Source organism: Balaenoptera physalus (genome assembly GCF_965194825.1).
Source record: "Balaenoptera physalus genome assembly, chromosome: 11".
NCBI lineage: Eukaryota > Metazoa > Chordata > Mammalia > Artiodactyla > Balaenopteridae > Balaenoptera > Balaenoptera physalus.
Window position 1 is genome coordinate 83,875,206 of NC_138896.1, and position 20,404 is coordinate 83,895,609.

Sequence of the window (20,404 nt, forward strand, 5' to 3'; positions counted from 1 at the left end):
ATCATATAATTCACATATTTCAAGTATACAATACAGTGATTTAGGGACTTCCCTGGTGGCGCAGTGGTTAACACTCCACGCTCCCAACGCAGGGGGACTGGGTTTGATCCCTGATCAAGGAACTAGATCCCACATGCATGCTGCAACTAAGAGTTCGCATGCTACAACTAAGGAGGCCATGTGCCGCAACTAAGTAGCTAGCGAGCTGCAACTAAGTAGCCCACGTGCCCCAACTAGGGAGCCTGCAAGCCACACCTAAGGAGTCCGCCTGCTGCAACTAAGACCTGGTGCAACCAAATAAATAAATAAATATTAAAAAATAAATAAATTTACTAGGTTGTAGAAACCATCATCATAAATCGGTTTCAGAACAGTTTTATCTCCCCCAATAAGGTCCCTTATGCCCGTTTCTACCTCCTGCCCCAGGCAACACTAACCTACTTTCTGTTTCTGGATATTTACCTTTTCTGGACATTTCATATCAATGGAATCAAACAATATGTGGCCTCTTGTGTCTGGCTTCTTTCACTAAGCATAATGTTTTGGAGATTCATCTAAATTAAAGCATGTATCAGTAGCTTGTTTCTTTTAATTGGTGAAGTGTATTCTATCATATGGATGAACCACATTTTACCCTTTCACCAGCTGATAGACATTTAGGTCGTTTCCATTTTGGGCTATAATGAATAATGCTGCTATAAACGTTTGCAAGCAAATCTTTGTGATGACGTGTTTTCATCTCTCTTGGGTAGATATCTAACAGTGGAATTGCTGGATCACATGTTAATTTTATGTTTATCTTTTTGAGAAACCACCAAACTGTTTTCTAAAGTGACCACACCATTTTATATTCTCATCCTCTAGAGCTCTGGGTCAACAGTTCTGGGTGGTGCAGGAAATGTGCATATTGAACCAGTTTTCAATAATTCTGATGTAGTTAGATCAGATCTACTCCTTAGATTATATGTATGATAAACAAACATGTTAGTAAAAGTTACAGAGAAATACTGACATGTTGAGCCTTCTGCCACAATTCTGGCCAAAATGGGTTCTTTCTTGGGGTGATGAGACAAACTAAAAGAGTCTCCACTGCAACAAGGGACTCTCTAATGGGGCAGCCAGAAGGAGAGAGAATGGGAGAGAAAATGGACAACCCACCATGAAATGATGCTAGATTGCTTTTTTCGTAACACAGGTTGCCAAAATGTTAAACTTTCTAAATTGCACAAGGTATTTACAAAACCCTTAAGCACTGCTTTAAGTTGGGGAAAGTAATCCAACATTAAATTTAGTAAGTGGTTCTTAGGACTACATTTCCTAAGGAAAAGTATGGTCTCCCGGAGATGGGAAATTACTTGCCGATTAGCTGAGCTATGCTTAGCAAGCTGTTATTTTAATAACTGCTCCTGGGGCGCAAGGAGGAAAACAAGCTGATTGTGATGCATCTCATCACCTATGTCCTGCCTGCGATGCCAGGAAACTTTCAAGGGTCTAGGGCTTTTACCTCCAGGGAGAAAGATAACACGACGTCTGACTTGGAGAGCTGGTTCTCACTCTCCTCACCCATGTCGATGATGGAAGCGTTGTGGCTGCGTTTGAGTTTCTGAAGCTTGAACTCGCCGCCTTTGGAAACTGGCATGCTCTCCAAATTAGCCATGAGCAGGTTGACGGATGACTTCAGCTCTTCAATGTACATGTTTTCCATTTCTTTGGATACAAACTTGGGAAATTTGCGTTCCTTGAAAAGAAAGAGAAAGGAATGAGCAGAGGAGAAAACACAGTCCAGAGCTCTGCTGACATCTACCACTAGTGACATTTGCCCAGATACTGTGGCATCATGCTAGAAAAATGTTCAGCTGGGTTGAGTAGACAGCTGCCTGCCTTCTAGTTATTTATAATCTCTAACAGGTAAGAAACACATACATAAACATATAGTAAGAAAGAGGCAAATGTTTTATTATAGTTCTATCCCCCCCCAAGTTTTCTCCAGCAAATTTGATCTATGGAAAGAAAAACGGGGTGATGTTCTTCAAATCCGGTCTCAATTCAAACAGTTTTTCTTTTTAGCAAAATGCAGCCAGTTGTTTTTAAGCTGAGGAGACAGAAAAGCACCTTATTTCTGGATATCTATAGAGATTTTCTCACATGAATAATTCAAAAGGAGCTCATCTGAGATGTTTCAAACACAGCCTGTGGCTATTTCTAAGAAGAATAGTTAACTGTTTTGAAGAAAAATTTAAAAAAATTAATGAAGTGATGAAAAACATGATCAAAATTCCTTAGAAGAGAAGATAAAGCAATTCAGTATCAGAACTGAACTCTATATTTTTTCACTTCTTACGAGTTCAGTTGTAATGGCAACATGCTTTAGCCAACTTTATACCTCTGAGTTGTCCAGATGCCTCAGATGAATAGAGTTTGGATCAATCACCTTCTGAAAGAATCATTTCCCACTTGAAACATGAACGTGCTCTCTGCAGCCCAGCTCCATAAATGAGCAGGTGAGTGGCAAATCAAATCAGTGTGACTTTTTTTTTTTTTTTGCAAGTGACAGAAAAATCCACTTGAACTCGCTTAAACAATGAAGGAATGTATAGGTTTGAAAATGTCCTAGGGTAGAACCAGCTTCAGGCAAGACTGGAGTCAGGAGTCAGATAATATCATATAACTGAGTTTTTCCTCCAAAACTTGGTTTGGGTTCTTCTGGGCTGGCTTCATGCTCAGTCTGGCCCCTTCTAATGTGACAAAAAGATTGCTAAAGATCTGTACCTCACAACACCACATCACACTATCTAAAGGAAGAGAGAACATCTCCTCCTGTAATGCTCACAGAAGATGGAGGACATTTTATCTCAGAATCCTCACCTGAAGTCTGACTTATGTGCATACCCTGAACCAGTTTCCATGGCCAGTGATGTCATGTTGAACTGCTTAGGCCGGAGTTATTTCCTCTGTCCCTGTGGCTCAGGGTAGAACTCCACCTGGGTCACACGGAACATGAATTGGTTTGCCAATTCTGGGTGGCAGAAAAATAAGATGTCTAATATGTGGGCACCTGACTTAAAGTCATCCAGCTAATTCTACTAAGTGGCCAGCAATCAACTGGATTTAATCTCTCAAGCAATTGAACTGAGAGATATTGAGATTGCGATCAGTGGTGAAACTGCAACAGTAAGATCATAAAGATAGACTCTTGGGTGGTTGCCATATTGTCCATATTGGACCAAGTGAAAGCAGAGTAAGAACTTGACAAAGAGCGAGAAAGAGATGGGGAGATAGAGGGGGGAGAGAGACTGTGAGAGGGAGGGAGGAAGGAAGGAGGGAGGGAGGGAGGGAGGAGGGAAGGAAGAGAAGAGGAGAGAAGAGGCTATTTAGAGTCACAGAAAGGAGCTTTGACTTCTATTGGTTTTCTAATTCTAAGAAAGCCAAGTTATTCCTCTTGCACTTTAGATCCCAGAGATTCTCTTATTTTCCTTTCAATACTCAAGACCCATATCTTCGAAACTTTTGCACAGTGGGCTGGCTTTTTATCATTCTTGGGCTCAATCAGAGGACAAATGTGAGCCTCAAAAATGTGGGTATCCTTTATGACAAAGGCCCTAGGCTGCTGGGCCATCATCACTTAGAAAATATTTACTGCCACCCAAACTGTGCCTGGCACAGCGTTAGGCATGGGGAGATCACGATGAAAGGATGTGAACTGTTCCGGAGCTTACAGCTAGTAGAGAGAAAGATCTTTAAGGAAACGTCAAGGTAGATGCTTGATGGAAGTAGATGAGAAGTGATCTCTTCCTGAGAGAATCAGGGGTGGCTTTCTGGAGGAGGTGACCCTTAGGCTGAGAGTCTGATGGATGAGGAAGAGTTTGACACTGGGTTGAGTTGGCTGAGACAGGACCACTTTTATTTGCTCTTTTCTGAGAAAAACGTAATAGGCAACCACGAATCCAAGAAGGTCTATATAACTGAATGTGGTCACAAAATACTTCCCCATCTTCTTTTGAACATGGTCCTTCTAACAAGTGAAGAGAAGAATGCGGTAAGTTAATTGATGTTAAAGGCTGCCAAGCAGCACAGGTTACATACTAACAGCCTGAAGGCTGGGACACTGATCTATCTCTTCCCTCCTTGTACTGGGGCCCAAACCTTATAACTATATGGGATATTGGAGGAGCTGGGTAAGTGTATCTTTGATTTTACTGGTAGCTGCTGGCTCTGCAGTTGCCATGGAGATGGAAAGAAAAACCATTGTGTCTGTGAAGTGGGTTCTCTCCTGCCAATCAGCCTTACTATCAAGTGCGGTCCCTTCATGACACCCATCTTTGGGACTCACTCAAGGCCTTTTAATTCCACAGTCTTGAAGTTTTGGAAGAAGACCCAGTGATTACAGACACCACAACTCTGGCCCAAAGCTGGCATCCACCAAACTTTTTGCAGGAGAATATTGGAAAAATCCAAAGAATGACCATTCCTCCCAGAACTTGGATAGTTCCTAATGACATCATAAAAAGAGGCTTATAAAACTGAAGTCTGGGGACTTCCCTGGTGGTGCAGGGCTTAAGAATCCATCTGCCAATGCAGGGGACATGGGTTCAATCCCTGGTCCAGGAAGATCCCACATGCTGTGGAGCAACTAAGCCTGTGCGCCACAACTACTGAGCCTGTGCTCTAGAGCCCGCGAACCACAACTACTGAAGCCCACGCGCCTAGAGCCCGTACTCTGCAACAAGAGAAGCCACCGCAATGAGAAGCCCGCACACCGCAACGAAGAGTAGACCCTGCTCGTCACAACTAGAGAAAGCCCGTGTGCAGCAATGAAGACAAAAAAAAAATATATATATATAATAAATAAAAATAAATTTTAAAAAAACACCACTGAAGTCTGCAAGGGAAAACAAGGCCATTTTTCTGCTCTGAGTACTTAAGCCTTGAGAAGGAATAGCATTCTGTCAATCTAGGCTGAGGTTCTAAAGGGGTCTTCAACGGCAGCCCCACTATAAACACATTTCAAAAGCAGCCTCACAGACACTAGAAGGCATTGTGGGCACAGGTATTATATTAATAGTTTCCTGGATTGGTCCTTTTACTCAAAGCTGTCCTTAAGTGGCTTAGTTTTACTTCCTCAGCTTTTATGAATTAGATGGGCTTCCTTTTCCTTGAATGAACGTCCTTGGCATTTAGATCTTTCTTTGAACTCTGATTCCCCTGGGTTCTTAGCTGCCTGACAAAGGCAGAGTCAGGGAGATGCTCCCTACACACATTCTTGCAGGCAAAAAATTGAACTAAATTTCTACCATGTGCTTGGACACAGGGTAGATGCCAGGTACAACAACATTCATTTGTAAGCTGGGGGTGGTATCATTCTCTGGTAGGAGAGGATTCCACTTTCATATGATTGTTGGCAATGTATGGAGCAGAACTTTTCCATCAGGGAAATATTTGGATGTCATTTCTCACCTAGGCATATCATCAGTATCTGCAATGGGACCGTGGTATGGATGGTCATTTTGCTTCTGCAGAGAATATGGTTTAAATGGCAACTCCCCATTGAAATGATAGCTTGAAAAAACAATGGTGTTTCACTACCAGAAATAGAGACCTCCGCCTCTACTATAAAAGCTGTAGTATTTGTCTTATATAATCAGCTCAAGAATTTTGGAATTTTACCCAAAATGTGGCCAAAAGAACTGGCAAATATCACAGAAGCACTAATGCCACAAGCTGCCTGTTTAAGCTCCAATGTCAACTTCTCATCACACAATTTAAATAACTTAGGCTTAATTCCTGGGTGAAATTTGGGGACTCTTCAACGTCAACACGAGAGGATTTGGGAAAATGTTTGAGCAGGGATTAAGAAGTCTTTTCTACCAGATTTTAAAAAATGCATTCAGATCTCTTCATGGAGCTTTTAAGGCAGCGTGTCTGATGTTCCCAGTGAGGGCTCACACAGCCGTCTCTGATGATTCGTTGGATGCTGGTGTGACTGAACTGATAGATTACAGGGTAGGGTTGCGGGTAGAGGAAAGTCACCTTGCACTTGCCTCCCTTCTCTCCCAGGAAGAAAGGACAAACATTTGCCTTTTGCAAGCACGTCAGGATAAGAATGCTGCTGGCGGAACCACCGAGGTCCCCACCACCTCTTTCCCAGATGACAAGGAAATCAAAGTGGAAGGGATTCAGAATTCCAGGAGCCCATTCTGCCTGGTGCTTTTGCTTCATTTGGGCTTCTGGATAAACTGAAGGGAATGCACAGCAAATTTTCGTGCAAGAGAGAAAGCAGTTTCCTGGAGGGGCAACCGTCAGGGAGGGAGGAGCTAGGGGCAGTCTCGTCCTGGTGTAACTTCCTGCCTGTCATCTGACTACTCAAAAGAAAGAACGTGAAACTTGGAATTAAAGCACTCAGCTTTCTAATTACTAGCTGGGTGAACTTTGATACGTCACTTAAACTCTTTGATGTGCCTAAACTGCGGAGAATCATCGTTAACTCGCAGGATCATTTGTCACAGGTCTAAATGAGAGTTTACGTGAATTGCATAGCCAGTGCAAATTAATAAAGGACTGATTAGCAGACAGAGAGGTCAGGATGCAGAAAGGTGAAGGCCTGGGTGAAGGGCATGTTGGCTCTTTGGATTGGGGCGATGGGGAAATGAGGCTCTACGTTTGGGAAGGCATTTTGTAATGGTAGTGTGCATACTGGTTAAGAGAGAAGGTTCTGGTCAGTGAATGAGCTTGGCCAAGGCCTCTCATGTCTGTGCTTCAGACTCCTCTATGACATGGGGATACTAGGAGCACCTTTCTCATAAAGTTGTTGGAGGATTAGGTAGGTTCTCAAATGTAAAATGCTTAGAAGAGAGTTGGGCACATAGTAAACACCGCATAAGCAACAGTTATTTTGTACACATCTTCGAGGGGCTCCCAATTCACAATGATCACCCCACCCAGAGCCCTCCCTTGTCGGTACCACCCTCTCCCTCAGTGACGTATCTCTAGCATCCACGTGTTCACTGAGACCCTCACCCCCTTTCCACAGTGGACTGATTGATTGCTCTAGGGGTTGGCCCTTGAACTAAGCGGGGCCAATCAGAAGCCTGACTCTTGAAATTGTGAACGTGAGGGGGTAGTGAGAAAAGCGGAAAGAGGAGATTGGGAGAAAGATTTGAGAGAGAGGTCGACTGGCTGAATGGTTTCCTATTTGGCCATCCTGGAAACACGGAGAACTGTGGAATAGCCATGTTTCCCATCTGAGAAGCAAAGAAAGATGGTTTTCAGAGAAAGAAGGAATAATGAATGGGACACACAGACTCAAGGGAAGGGGGAACGTCCTGATCACTTGGTGGCCCCTGGCTCCACTCCCTCCCTAGGTCTTGGCTGTACCTTGCCCGTGGGCTCTGTGAGACATTCCTTGATCCCTAGAATCAATCCCCTCTTTTAAAAGCTTCCTTGAGTTGGTGCTTCTAATTTGCAATCAAGACACTCTACCCATCTTATAATTCAGAGAACACAGTGAATTATGTATGATGGATGACATCTATCTCCAGGAATTTCTGGTTATGATATTTACAGGAGCTGATGTTCAGCCATATGGGTTGAATTGCACACCCTCAATAAAATTCACTGTGATGCTACAAATAGAAAAATCAGGGCATGCTAAAAGAAGATAAGCATGGGTGCTTTGTTTCAATATCTTTTCAGGAACTAGCCTGTATCTGAGAACTTGATATTTAATTTTTAGTAGATGAGATACTTCTCACTCTTCCTCAGTATTAGCCAGGCTGGTTTAAGCAGAAGTAGAATTTCCTTTTCTTGGAATCCAACTAAACTGAAGGAAAAGCAGTTACACAGTTGACGGTCAGGAAGAAGTAGATCCAGGGGTTTGAACACCCTGAGGATCTCAGTATATTCTGTCTGTTTATCTTTGTATGTATGTTGGCTTCACTCTTTTATCTTCTTTCCCCTACTTTGAAGAACTGAACATGGCTGCAGACATCTTTCTACCACTACAAGACACAGCTCTGTTGGCCTACAGTCCACAGGTCCCAGTGAAGGGGTTCACTGGTTTAGTTGCATCCATTTCTGGACCAATCACTAATGGCCGGGGCAGGCTGGGAGATGTGATTGGTTCCACTTGGGTGAGGAGTCCACTTCCAGGACCAAGTAACTGTGGCAAGGGGGCCACTGGCATTAATGAATATTGCAAAAGAAGACAGTCAATTTCCAGGAGAACAGGAGATAGTAGTGTGCAGATTCTCATAGAAATCCTCCTGAATGTTTAAATATACCCTCCATATACTTTGACATATACCCTCCATATACTTTGACCAAGATTTACTTTAGTTGCCTATTTCATTGTCCAAGAAAGTCTAGTTCTAAGTTGTCAATAACATCCTATTTGGTATCAAACTACCCAGTGATGTGGGCCAAGGGAGAGAGTTTTTTGTTGTTGTTTTGTTTTTTAACATCTTTATTGGAGTATAATTGCTTTACAATGGTGTGTTAGTTTCTGCTTTATAACAAAGTGAATCAGTTATACATATACATATGTCCCCATATTTCTTCCCCCTTGCGTCTCCCTCCCTCCCACCCTCCCTATCCCACCCCTCTAGGTGGTCACAAAGCACCGAGCTGATCTCTCTGTGCTATGTGGCTGCTTCCCACTAGCTATCTATTTTATGTTTGGTAGTGTATATATGTCCATGAAACTCTCTCACTTTGTCCCAGCTTACCATTCCCCCTCCCCGTATCCTCAATTCCATTCTCTAGTAGGTCTGCGTCTTTATTCTCGTCTTGCCCCTAGGTTCTTCATGACCATTTTTTTTTTTTTAAGATTCCATATATATGTGTTAGCATACGGTATTTGTTTTTCTCTTTCTGACTTACTTCACTCTGTATGACAGTCTCTAGGTCCATCCACCTCACTACAAATAACTCAGTTTCGTTTCGTTTTATGGCTGAGTAATATTCCATTGTATATATGTGCCACATCTTCTTTATCCATTCATCTGTTGATGGACACTTAGGTTGCTTCCATGTCCTGGCTATTGTAAATAGAGCTGCAGTGAACATTGTGGTACATGACTCTTTTTGAATTATGGTTTTCTCAGGGTATATGCCCAGTAGTGGGATTGCTGGGTAATATGGTAGGTCTATTTTGAGTTTTTTCAGGAACCTCCACACTGTTCTCCATAGTGGCTGTATCAATTTACATTCCCACCAACAGTGCAAGAGGGTGCCCTTTTCTCCACACCCTCTCCAGCATTTATCGTTTGTAGATTTTTTGATGATGGCCATTCTGACCAGTGTGAGATGATATCTAATTGTAGTTTTGATTTGCATTTCTCTAATGATTAATGATGTTGAGCATCCTTTCATGTGTTTGTTGGCAATCTGTATATCTTCTTTGCAGAAATGTCTATTTAGGTCTTCTGCCCATTTTTGGATTGGGTTGTTTGTTTTTTTGATATTGAGCTGCATGAGCTGCTTGTAAGTTTTGGAGATTAATCCTTTGTCAGTTGCTTCATTTGCAAATATTATCTCCCATTCTGAGGGTTGTCTTTTCGTCTTGTTTATGGTTTCCTTTGCTGTGCAAAAGCTTTTAAGTTTCATTAGGTCCCATTTGTTTATTTTTGTTTTTATTTCCATTTCTCTAGGAGGTGGGTAAAAAAGGATCTTGCTGTGATTTATGTCACAGAGTGTTCTGCCTATGTTTTCCTCTAAGAGTTTTATAGTGTCTGGCCTTACATTTAGGTCTTTAATCCATTTTCAGTTTATTTTTGTGTCTGGTGTTAGGGAGTGTTCTAATTTCATTCTTTTACATGTAGCTGTCCAGTTTTCCCAGTACCAATCATTGAAGAGGCTGTCTTTTCTCCACTGTATGTTCTTGTCTCCTTTATCAAAGATAAGGTGACCATATGTGCGTGGGTTTATCTCTGGGCTTTCTATGCTGTTCCATTGATCTCTATTTCTGTTTTTGTGCCAGTACCATACTGTCTTGATGACTGTAGCTTTGTAGTATAGTCTGAAGTCAGGGTGCCTGATTCCTCCAGCTCTGTTTTTCTTTCTCAAGATTGCTTTGGCTATTCGGGGCCTTTTGTGTTTCCATACAAATTGTGAAATTTTTTGTGTGTTTGTATTTTTTACAGATTTTTTCCTGTAATTGATACCTAGTCTCATAGCGTTGTGGTCGGAAAAGATACTTGATACAATTTCAACTTTCTTAAATTTACCAAGGCTTGATTTGTGACCCAGGATATGATCTATCCTGGAGAATGTTCCATGAGCATTTGAGAAGAATGTGTATTCTGTTGCTTTTGGATGGAATGTCCTATAAGTATCAATTAGGTCCATTTTGTTTAATATATCATTTAAAGCTTGTGTTTCCTTATTTATTTTCATTTTGGATGATCTGTCCATTGGTGAAAGTGGGGTGTTAAAGTCCCCTACTATGATTGTGTTACTGTCGATTTCCCCTTTTATGGCTGTTTTATTTGCCTTATGTATTGAGGTGCTCCTATGCTGGGTGCATAAATATTTACAATTGTTATATCTTCTTCTTGGATTGATCCCTTGATCATTATGTAGTGTCCTTGTCTCTTGTAATAGTCTTTGTTTTAAAGTCTATTTTGTCTGATATGAGAATTGCTACTCCAGCTTTCTTTTGATTTCCATTTGCATGGAATATCTTTTTCCATCCCCTCACTTTCAGTCTGTATGTGTCCCTAGGTCTGAAGTGGGTCTCTTGTAGACAGCATATATATGGGTCTTGTTTTTGTATCCATTCAGCCAATCTATGTCTTTTGGTTGGAGCATTTAATCCATTTACATTTAAGGTAATTATCGATATATATGTTCCTATTACCATTTTCTTAATTGTTTTGGGTTTGTTGTTGTAGGTCTTTTACTTCTCTTGTGTTTCCTGCCTAGAGAAGTTCCTTTAGCACTTGCTGTAGAGCTGGTTTGGTGGTGCTGAATTCTCTTAGCTTTTGCTTGTCCATAAAGGTTTTAATTTCTCCGTCGAATCTGAATGAGATCCTTGCTGGGTAGAGTAATCTTGGTTGTAGGTGTTTCTCCTTCATCACTTTAAATATGTCCTACCACTCCCTTCTGGCTTGCAGAGTTTCTGCTGAAAGATCAGCTGTTAACCTTATGGGGATTCCCTTATGTGTTATTTGTTGTTTTTCCCTTGCTGCTTTTAATATTTTTCCTTTGTATTTAATTTTTGATAGTTTGATTAATATGTGTCTTGGCACGTTTCTCCTTGGATTTATTCTGTATGGGACTCTCTGTGCTTCCTGGACTTGATTAACTATTTCCTTTCCCATATTAGGCAAGTTTTCAACTATAATCTCTTCAAATATTTTTTCAGCCCCTTTCTTTTTCTCTTCCTCTTCTGGGACCCCTATAATTCGAATGTTGGTGCATTTAATGTTGTCCCAGAGGTCTCTGAGACTGTCCTCAATTATTTTCATTCTTTTTTCTTTATTCTGCTCTGCAGTAGTTATTTCCTCCATTTTATCTTCCAGGTCACTTATCCTTTCTTCTGCCTCAGTTATTCTGCTATTGATCCCTTCTAGAGAATGTTAAATTTCATTTATTGGGTTGATCATCAGTGTTTCTTTGCTCTTTAGTTCTTCTAGGTCCTTGTTAAACATTTCTTGTATTTTCTCCATTCTATTTCCAAGATTTTGGATCATCTTTACATCATTATTCTAAACTCTTTTTCAGGTAGACTGCCTATTTCCTTTTCATTTGTTAGGTCTGGTGGGTTTTTGCCTTGCTCCTTCATCTGCTGTGTGTTTCTCTGTCTTCTCATTTTGCTTAACGTACTGTGTTTGGGGTCTCCTTTTCGCAGGATGCAGGTTCGTAGTTCCCGTTGTTTTTGGTGTCTGTCCGCAGTGGCTAAGGTTGGTTCAGTGGGTTGTGTAGGCTTCCTGGTGGAGGGGACTAGTGCCTGTGTTCTGGTGGATGAGGCTGGATCTTGTCTTTCTGGTGGGCAGGTCCACGTCTGGTGGTGTGTTTTGGGGTGTCTGTGGCCTTATTATTATTTTAGGCAGCCTCTCTGCTAATGGATGGGGTTGTGTTCCTGTCTTGCTAGTTGTTTGGCATAGGGTGTCCTGCACTGTAGCTTGCTGGTCGTTGAGTGGAGCTGGGTCTTGGCGTTGAGATGGAGATCTCTGGGAGATTTTCACCGTTTGATATTACGTGGAGCTGGGAGGTCTCTTGTGGACCAATGTCCTGAACTTGCCTCTCCCACCTCAGAGGCACAGCCCTGATGCCTGGCTGGAGCACCAAGAGTCTGTCATCCACACGGCTCAGAATAAAAGGGAGAAAAGAAAGAAAGAAAGAAGAAGATAAAATAAAATAAAATAAAGTTATTAAAATAAAAAATAATTATTAAGAAAAATTTTTTAATAAGTTAAAAAAAAAAAAGGACAGACAGAACCCTAGGACAATTGGTAAAAGGAAAGCTATACAGACAAAATCACACACAGAAGCATACACATACATACTCAGAAAAAGAGAAAAAGGGAAAAAAAAAAATATATCGCTGCTCCCAAAGTCCACCACCTCAATTTTGGATGATTTGTTGTCTATTCAGGTATTCCACAGATGCAGGGTACATCAAATTGATTGTGGAGATTTAATCCGCTGCTTCTGAGGCTGCTGGGAGAAATTTCCCTTTCTCTTGTTTGTTCACACAGCTCCCGGGGTTCAGCTTTGGATTTGGCCCCGCCTCTGCGTGTAGGTCGCCTGAGGGCGTCTGTTCTTCACTCAGACAGAACGGGGTTAAAGGAGCAGCTGCCTCAGGGGCTCTGGCTCACTCAGGCCAGGGGGAGAGAGGGGTACGGATGCGGGGCGAGCCTGCGGCGGCAGAGGTCAGCGTGACGTTGCACCAGCCTGAGGCGGGCAGTGCGTTCTCCCGGGGAACTTGTCCCCGGATCACGGGAGCCTGGCAGTGGCGGGCTGCACAGGCTCCCAGGAGGGGCGTTGTGGAGAGTGACCGTGTGCTTGCACACAGGCTTCTTGGTGGCGGCAGCAGCAGCCTTAGCGTCTCATGCCCGTCTCTGGGGTCCGCGCTGATAACCGTGGCTCGCGCCCATCTCTGGAGCTCGTTTAGGCGGCGCTCTGAATCCCCTCTCTCCTCGCGCACCAGGAAACAAAGAGGCAAGAAAAAGTCTCTTGCCTCTTCGGCAGCTGCAGACTTTTTCCGGACTCCCTCCCGGCTAGCTGTGGCGCGCTAACCCCTTCAGGCTGTGTTCACGCCGCCAGCCCCAGTCCTCTCCCTGCGACCGAAGCCCGAGCCTCAGCTCCCAGCCCCGCCCGCCCCGGCGGGGGAGCAGACAAGCCTCTCGGGCTGGTGAATGCTGCTCGGCGCCGAGCCTCTGTGCGGGAATCTCTCCGCTTTGCCCTCCGCACCCCTGTGGCTGCGCTCTCCTCCGTGGCTCCGAAGCTTCCCCCCTCTGCCACCCGCAGTCTCCGCCCGCGAAGGGGCTTCCTAGTGTGTGGAAACTTTTCCTCCTTCGCAGCTCCCTCCCACTGGTGCAGGCCCCGTCCCTATTCTTTTGTCTCTGTTTTTTTCTTTTTTCTTTTGCCCTACCCGGGTACGTGGGGAGTTTCTTGCCTTTTCGGGGGTCTGAGGTCTTCTGCCAGCGTTCAGTGGGTGTTCTGTAGGAGTTGTTCCACAGGTAGATGTATTTCTGATGTATTTGTGGGGAGGAAGGTGATCTCCGCGTCTTACTCTTCCGCCATCTTGAAGCTCCTCGGGAGAGTTCTTTGATCTATTGTTCAGAAATGAGCAACTTGGCGCACTATGTAACGGTTGTTCGCCCATGGTCTTTTAAAAATTAAAATTAGCTTACGCACGTTTCTAAAATTATCATGTTAAGCCTTAAAGTAAACAAGACTATTAAAATAAAGGTGCCATGAGCTTATTTTTGAAGTGTGTGTGTAAAATTTTCTTTAAGTGGCACGAATACTTATTAGTTGGGGATATAATAGTTGCCTAAGGGCAGGGCATGGACCAAATGACCTCTATTTTCTGGATAATCTGCTGAGGAGGTGCTGAATTTAGAGAAGTACATTCCAAGCCTTACTGATCTTTACTCCCACGTTAAGCAGGATTTTCAAACATAAGAGCCTTTTACACTACCTTTAGCCAGATAACTACATACTATTTTTAGCCACCAGACTGACCCGACTGTAAACTTTGAAGGTGTCCAAACACAAGATGCAAAACGTTTCAACACAACTGCTTGAGCACGAAAGGGGATTTTCCTGCTTCTTGGAGTCTCTCTTCGGTTTCTCTTCCAGTAGATTTCGTTTCCACGTGTACAAATCCTGAGACACTTCTTTCCATAGAGAGGAAGGCTGAACACCAAGCTCTACCCTGTGCTCCTCCTCCCCCACACCCCGACCCCCATCTTTAAATTTTGCACCTAGAGTGAGCACCTCACCCTGTCCCAGCCCTGATACTTAGACTTGAGTGAAGGGTCCATTGTAGCCTCTTAACTAGTACCTCTCATGTTCAGCCTAGATTTTCCCATCTCTAAAACAAGAATAACTGAAATGCCCTTATGGAACTGTTTGGAGGATGGACTGAGGTGGCATATGTAAAGCATGTAACATGCTTGACACAGAGTCAGTACTCAAGAAATGCCACTAGCACGATTACTGTTAACAATAACACAGATGGTAGAACAGTAAGGATAGGAGATAATGCTTAGGCTCCCAATCCTCAACAGGGAGACATCCCAACCCTAGAGCAATCCCATCTACTGGGAGACTCAGACATGTAAATGAATAGTCACCATTCAATGAACTGTCATAATAAAGGTTTACACGTGGCAAGAAGAAAGCACAAAGTAGGGAGGATGAGCTCAGCTCTTAGAGAAGGGGTTTTCAGTTGAGGACTGAAGGCTGAGTAGGAGAGCTTGCTAAGTGGAGGAGAGGAGAAAGGTCACTCCACATCGAAACACTAGTGGGTACAAAGGCACTGAGGTTGGAAAGGGCCTGGGATATTCAGAGGGAGACATTCTGTATAGCTGGAATGGGGAGTTCTGGTGGGAAAGTTGTGGGAGGTGAGGCCAATAAGGAAGGGTATGGTCTGTGGATTAAGAGCCTTGAATATCATTCTAAAGCAGTGAGATTTTGTTCTGGGGACACTGGAGGATTCTATTGAAGGATTTTGAGGCTCTGCTTTGAGTTGTTCATATATGAGGTTTAGAATGATGATTACATGCAGGATGGACAGGAGACAGGGAGGGAGTGAAGCCAGGGATACCCATTAGGAGGCTATTGTAAGATCCAGGCGTGGAAGATGAGGGGCCTGAATCAAAGCACCAGCAGTGGTGCTGGAAACCAGTAAAGGGATCTGACCCACATTTGGGAGGCAGGATCAAGAAGCCAGGTGGCAGACTGAGTGTGGAGTGTTCTGGGGAGGAAGGAGAAATTGACAATGACTGGGAGGTTTCATCCATAGTAACCGCGTGGAGGTCACGTGAGGAGGAGTCTATGTAGGTGTGTGTACTTGGCGGGAGGAGGACGATACGGAGTAAGATTTGGAACACATCCAACCTGAATTGCAGGGGACTGGCCACGTGGAAATGCTCGGCAGACAGATGTAAATATAAGTCTGGGACTCTGAAGAAAGGTGAGGCTGGAGTTTGAGTATTGATTGGAGGATAGGAAATACACGTGCTGTCTCTAGGACACCTGCCCTGAGAAAGAAGGGTTGAGGACCCTACCAGGTGATCATCCTCATCTTCCTGAGAAGATAAAATTCTCAGTTTTATCTTTCCACGGCCCTTAATGATCAGTGCGCTTCCGGTGTGGGGCTTTGGCCCGGTCCCCCAGCACATGTCCCCAGAGTTTCCTTACCCTGGCTATTTGGTCTGCCATTTGGAGACGTCCATCCAGCTCTCGTCTGATCTGGGCTGCTTGCTCATCTGGATTGTCCAGCTGCACAAAAGCACAAACGTGGAGACTTTCAGTTTGGGTGACAAAAGCCAAGGAACTCATGACTTTACACCCAGACTACTCTGTGCCCCCATAGACCTATTCCACTAAAACTTAAGAATCATGTGACACACAAATCCAGTTTGAGGGAAATCCCAAGTTAAATCCTTTTAAGGAGAATGTGATGTGGTAGGCAGGCTGTTGCTAAGAAAGACATCTAAATGCACTTGAATAAGAACCACTTCTGAACTTCTAGGCAGCAGTGCTTCTAATGAGGGCCTGATGCAGCACTCCTGTTTTGGGATCCAGCGAAGAAGTGTTTACATGGCAGACATACAAGGAAGGAGATGGTAATATAACTGTTAGTATCGTACTGAGCAGACATAGTCCGCATTGATAGCGCCTACATGGCATATATCCTGCTGCTCTCCCACCCCTGGATGGTGGATGATTAGTTAATTATTGCATCCTTTCCCTCTGAGCCCTGAGACCTTTTCAACCAGTACTCCAGATGGCTGCTACCTCTCAGTTGGTGTTGATATCTTATATACACTACTAGGTATAAAATAGATAACTAATGAGAACCTACTGTATAACAAAGGGAACTCCACTCAATGCTCTGTGGTGACCTAAATACGAAGGAAATCCAAAAAGGAGGGGATATATATATATACGTATAGCTGATTCACTCTGCTGTGCAGCAGAAACTAACACAACATTGTAAAGCAACTATACTCTAATAAAAATTAATTTAAAAAATTAAGCAGTAAAGTGGAAGTAGGTGCAAGCCTCCTCCTCCTAACTAATTAAATGCATGCATTAGAAACTACACAGAGTATGCTTCAAGGGGAGGCCATCCGTAATCTGCTTGTGAAGTTTGCAGTTAGATAGTTACCCACTCAGGTGATTTTTGCCACATCTACATTAAATTTGCATCTGGCTTAAAAAAAAAAAAAAAGAAATCTATCTTTGTCGTCTCTGATGGGTAGACAATTCCCTAACTTCTCTAGTGTCAGTTTTCCCATCCATAGAGTGAAGGGGTTGGTTATGTAATCTCCATCATCCCTTTCCCATCTTTCTATAAATCTATGAAACACATTGGCAAACATTTCTACGAAGGTCCATATAATTAACACTCTAGGCTTTGAGGGCCATAATATCTCTGTTGCAATGACTCAAATCTTCCAATGAGGTGTGAAAACAGACACAGACAACACGTAAATGAATGATCACTGCTGTGTTCCAATAAAATTTTATGTACAACAGGTGGCGGGCCATAGTTACTGATTCCTGCTCTAGGAATTGAAGTTCTCTCTTTATTTCCAAGCAAGCCTAGCGTTATACTTCAAGCTGTAATTGAGTCTACTTTGTTCAGTAATTGATAAATTATTTTATTCACAGAAAAGTTTAATAAGAAGGGAACAGTGACATTCAAATGGGATGTGCTCTATTCTTCTTTTCAGAACAGATTAACTCACAACAAAAAGTAGATTAAGAAATATGTGAGTTTTCTAAGTCCCTTTCTCTTAAAAGCCAATTTTATTCAGAAATTTGAAAATGAAAACCCAGCTCCATGCTTAAAAAAGGATCTAATCTATGCTATGAAATGGTATAGAAAATAAGTTATTTCTAATATGATGTAAATAAGAACACTGGACAATTTATGGTCATATTTTTGAAGCATCATGAATAGTCTTCTTGGGTTTGTTATACAAAACATAAACATCTATCTGGCTTTATGCTCTGCATTTTTATCACCCTGTTCAATTCAGGAGTTGCCTTATCTTCTCTTTCCCACAGTTTTGATGAGCAGGACTATTTTCTAGATCATAAAGATGAGATTGTAACTTTTGGTCATATATTCTAAAGTAGCATTTTCAAAAGGGTGTTCTGCTGAACAACACCCTTAGTAGAGACTCCAGAAGAAAGGATGCAGAAGGGCTCCAAAAGAATGGCTAGATAAGTTTGGAAAATGCTGTGTCGAAATGCACAAAGTCTCTGAGAAGCTCAGCAGTAAGGAAATCTGTCAGATTTTGACCAACTCAACTATTATTTAACTTAAATTTTTATTTCTTGCATAATGCCCAGAGAACATGAGTTGGAAATCCTGTTCTAAATAAATCAAGAGAACCACTGGAGAGCGGTCACACCACTAACCAGTGGTCCCTCCATCACCACTTGCCAATAGGCACACGTGGGAAACATGGTATCCTCAGTGTTGGTTTTAAGCTCCAATGAACTGTTTTTATTCTATTCCCTTGGAAGCCCAAGACTTCTTCATACCCAGGTGCAAACCCACTGGGAACACTCAGAAATATCTTGTTCAAAATACACATGCAAAGAAAACGTCTGACTACTTCACTGAGAAGCAGCAAAATGATTCGGTTAGGGGCTAAAGTTGGGGGGTTCTGTCAGAAGATACGGTGCTCAGAGGTTAAAACTGAAAAGAAAAAACAACCCAACAGAACTATCCCCATTATGAAATTTCTCAGAGGTGTCTGAATTCTCCCACTGGCCTCACCAAATACAATTAGAAACAGCAGAGGATGCCAGCAGTGAAGATGAGCAGGGTAGGTCTACACAAAGCTTCATTCATTGGTTCACTTATTCATTCATCACATTTTTATGGAATGTCTTGCTATGCATGATACTGGAATACAGAAAGGAACAAGACAGACCCAGTTCTTGCCTCCATGGAACTTAAATCTAACAAGAATAGGTATGGCTATTTGAATAATCTGGGCACAAAACAGAGGGGATTAGCATTTATAGATGCCTATTTCAAGACCAGGGACTGTATGACCTATATTAAAGCCTTCTCTAAGGGGTCCCAAGAAATATGTGTTAACGTGCATTCTCCCAGGAAAAGGATTCTGGGGTCAAGAAACACTGCTCCTTCCTGAAAATTTATAATACATATTAGCATAATTAAGATTCGAAGAAATTCTAGAGTAAATCAGCCTGTTTAACTGTGTTTAACTTTGTCTTTGACACAATTTTTTCACTGAAAACAAGTATTTCACAGAGCAGTTTGAGAAATTCCCAAGTAAAACAACTTTATGAGGTATGTACCGCTATTATTCCCATTTTACAGACGAGGACACCAAGTCTCTATAAGGTTCAGGAATGTGGTAAAGTGGCATGAGCCATTTGAAATGGAGTTGGCTCTGCCTCAGACTGGAACTCTTTTCTTCTGCTTTATGTTGACTTTCTTCTTTAGCGTATTGTTTTGGTTTTCTAATTGGCCCTGACAACTAACTCCACACTCCTACGCGGTTCAATTTAATACAAAGAGCCACCACTGGGGGGCAGAGAAATGTCTACCGTCCATTTCCTATCCTGACTGATTTCTTCTGGGGAGGCTGTTGCAGTGCCAGAGCCGTCCCTAAGAAATAGCAGTAATGGGTATGCTCTTATCCTGGCTTTGCCACTTAGTAGCTGTGTGACCTTGGGCAAGTTACTTAACCTCTCTGTGCTCAGGCCTCCTCATCTGAATAATCAGGATAATAAGTCTACCTCAAGGCTGTCATGAGGATTCACTGAGACCACAGATATAAAGCTTTCAGCCCAGTGCCTGGCATGCAGCAAACCCTCAGGAAACAGTGGCTGCTGTTTGTGTTATTAGAACAGCCCACGCTGGCTGTATTTCTGACATGGGCCACAATGGGGCATCAAAGATTCAGGTGAGAACGTGCCAGATGGGCTAGTGTCCCTCACTGGTGTGGATGTGGGGTCTTGGTGTGATAGTCTGTGTCTGGAGAGGAAGGTGATGGGGGCTTCCATCTCTGGATGAATTTCTTTGGCTTCTCAGTGTATCCTACTTTCTCCATGGTCAAGTCCTTTGCTCCGTTAGACTTTAAGTAGCAGGAGTGACCAGAAGGCGGACGCTGCTGTCTGAGAGCTAATGATCTGAAGGGAAGATGGAAAAAGAAATGCAACTGAAGCTCCCTAAAATAGCCTGGTGTGAGAGAGAAGGCCATCCTCCATCAAAAGCCTTGACAGCCCCGCTCTATGAAACCCCCCAAAATAAAGAGAAATCAAGTAATTACCTTTCAACTGCTGGAAAGAAAAGGCCAGAGAGGGAGCTTCTATGGAAACGAGGTTTTGTTTACCTCACTGGTCTTTTCCACTGAGGAAAGGAAAGATCCGCTGGCGAACCAGGCCAAGGGCAAACTTTCGCGGGGACAGCTCATTAGGGTTAAAATATGTACATGTGCAAGAAGGCTTTTTACCTAATTAGCCAAATAATCTTCCTACTAGCAGAGGTCAAACACAGGCACTGTGGTTGTTTTGATTTGCCAGTCAAGCAAAGGGAACTATTTCCTTGGGCTCTTCTTTTAAAGTGATGGAGAACTCAGCTCGGTGCTGGGTAAGCGCAGACAGGTATCGCCTAAGCCACAGGTTCAAGCCCATCCCGAGGTCTGGGATTCTCTCCACTCACAGCTGTGTCCCTTGG

The 20,404-nt window shown here is 43.0% G+C and overlaps 1 protein-coding gene across 24 annotated transcripts in view; it reads right to left on the reverse strand.

The window, feature by feature from the left end:
• Positions 1 to 20,404, reverse strand: part of CADPS (calcium dependent secretion activator) — a 490,529-nt gene that overhangs the window by 248,789 nt on the left and 221,336 nt on the right. For all 24 annotated transcript variants that reach the window (XM_082412095.1, XM_082412104.1, XM_082412101.1 and 21 more), the window contains exons 4-5: positions 15,871 to 15,951; positions 1,505 to 1,738 (exon numbers count right to left, since the gene is read on the reverse strand). In XM_082412095.1, the coding sequence (XP_082268221.1) occupies positions 1,505 to 1,738; positions 15,871 to 15,951 (315 nt within the window). The remainder of the gene's footprint in view (positions 1 to 1,504; positions 1,739 to 15,870; positions 15,952 to 20,404) is intronic.